Source organism: Ovis aries, chromosome 21, assembly GCF_016772045.2.
Source record: "Ovis aries strain OAR_USU_Benz2616 breed Rambouillet chromosome 21, ARS-UI_Ramb_v3.0, whole genome shotgun sequence".
Lineage (NCBI taxonomy): Eukaryota > Metazoa > Chordata > Mammalia > Artiodactyla > Bovidae > Ovis > Ovis aries.
This window is the reverse complement of record NC_056074.1, coordinates 22,131,970-22,133,908: the sequence shown is the minus strand read 5'-3', so window position 1 is coordinate 22,133,908 and position 1,939 is coordinate 22,131,970. Positions and strand designations below refer to the sequence as shown.

The 1,939-nt window shown below is 49.8% G+C and overlaps 1 protein-coding gene across 1 annotated transcript; it reads left to right on the top strand.

The window, feature by feature from the left end:
- Positions 1 to 850: 850 nt before the first annotated feature.
- Positions 851 to 1,939, top strand: LOC121817538 (E3 ubiquitin-protein ligase RNF113A-like). The gene has a single exon (XM_042238002.2). It carries the CDS (start codon positions 896 to 898, stop codon positions 1,937 to 1,939), a length of 1,044 nt encoding a protein of 347 aa, XP_042093936.1. The 5' UTR covers positions 851 to 895.

The window sequence follows — 1,939 nt, the reverse complement described above, 5'->3', positions numbered from 1 at the left end:
CCCATATAGGGTCTAATTTGAACTTTGAATAAATCTTTCACATAAAAAAATAAAACCAAACTTGCACATAAGCCTGTGCAGTAAGCTGGTTTTGCCATTACTCATAGTTTATAACTGCAGAGACTAAAACTAAGGACTGGACCAAATATACACAGCTAGTCAGTGTACAAGCTGAGGCTTACACCTGGGTCTTATAACTTGAAATCCTATTCTCTTTCTCTATTGTCACAGGGAACTTCAAATAAACCAAAGTATTAGTTGCTCAGTCATGTCTGACCTTTTGAACAGTAGCCTGCCAGGCACCTCTGTCCATGGAATTCTCCAGGCAAGAATACTGGAGTAGGTTGCCCTTTCCTTCTCCCAAATAAACCAAGGTAGACAGTTCTTTTATAAGATCTTTCATATGCTTTACCTTCTCTTTCCTACAATGACTGCTTTGATCCATGCCATCATTCCCTCTGGCAAGAGCTTCAACCAAAAGCCCTCTTCTATCTTTATCTCTTTTCTGCACACTACTTCCAGTTTCTTCATCTACTAAATGCAGAGCTTATCAATCTTTAGATTAAAATTTGGCTAACATCTGTTTTGTCTGCCATTTGCAGTAGGTTGAACGGTGGCTCAAAAAAAAAAAAAAATATATATATATATGTATATATATACATACCCTAGCCCCTGGGACCTGTGAGCGTGACCTTATTGCGGGGGCGGGGGGAGTCTTTTAAAATGTAGCTAAGGAGTGGCGCGCGCACGCTCTCGCGCACCCCTTGCTCCCACAGTCCTCTTTGCGTAACCTGTTTTGCATCCACCTCGTGGCAGAGCGCACGAATGCAGTGACGCTCAGAAGCCCCGCGCCACCCAGCAGGCCACAACAGTTTCAGAGCTCGCGACTCTTAAAATGGCAGAGCAGCTTTCCCCGGGAAAGACTACGGACCAGGTGTGCACCTTTCTTTTTAGAAAGCCTGGACGAAAGGGGGGTGCAGGCCGTAGAAAACGCCAGATCTGCGACCAAGAGTCCGGAGGTGGGGGCGGTGGCGGCAGCAGCAGCAGCGGTGACGAAGGCAACAGGGTGGTACGTCCGGAAAAGAAGCGAGCGATCCACACTCCGATGGTCCAGAAGACCCAGGGCGGTGGTAAACAGAAGGGGGCTTCCGGGGACCGGAGTAGCGAGGAGGAAGTAGAGGAGCCCGAGAGTCTCGGCGTGGTCTATAAGTCCACTCGTTCGGCGAAACCCGTTGGGCCGGAGGACATGGGGGCAACCGCTGTGTACGAGCTAGACACGGAGAAGGAGCGTGATGCACAAGCCATCTTTGAGCGCAGCTGGAAGATCCGGGAGGAGTTGAGAGGCAAGGAAGATGATAAGATCTACCGGGGAATGAATAATTATCAGAAATACATGAGGCCTAAAGACGTGTCTGCGGGTAGTGATTCCTCTGGAATGGCGAGGAAGGGCCCCATTCGAGCTCCCGAGCATCTGCGTGCCACCGTGCGCTGGGATTACCAGCCCGACATTTGTAAGGACTACAAAGAGACCGGCTTTTGCGGCTTCGGAGACAGTTGCAAATTCCTCCATGACCGCTCAGATTACAAGCACGGGTGGCAGGTCCAACGCGAGCTCGACGAAGGTCGCTATGGCGTCGATGAGGATGAAAACTATGAAGTGGCAAGGGATGAGGAGGAACTACCATTCAAGTGTTTCATCTGTCGCCAGACCTTCCAAAACCCTGTGGTCACCAAATGCAGGCATTATTTCTGCGAGGGCTGTGCGCTTCAGCATTTCCGCACCACCTCACGCTGCTACGTCTGTGACCAGCAGACCAACGGAGTCTTCAATCCAGCGAAAGAATTGATCGCCAAACTGAAGAAGCGTCGAGCTGCAGAAGAGGGCGGTGCTTCTAATTTCCCAGAAGACCCCGATAAGGGTCCAATTCCCATTACTTAA

Bases quoted from the DNA above. Each gene is read 5' to 3' on its own strand.
- LOC121817538 (XM_042238002.2), top strand. From the start codon at position 896: ATGGCAGAGCAGCTTTCCCCGGGAAAGACTACGGACCAGGTGTGCACC.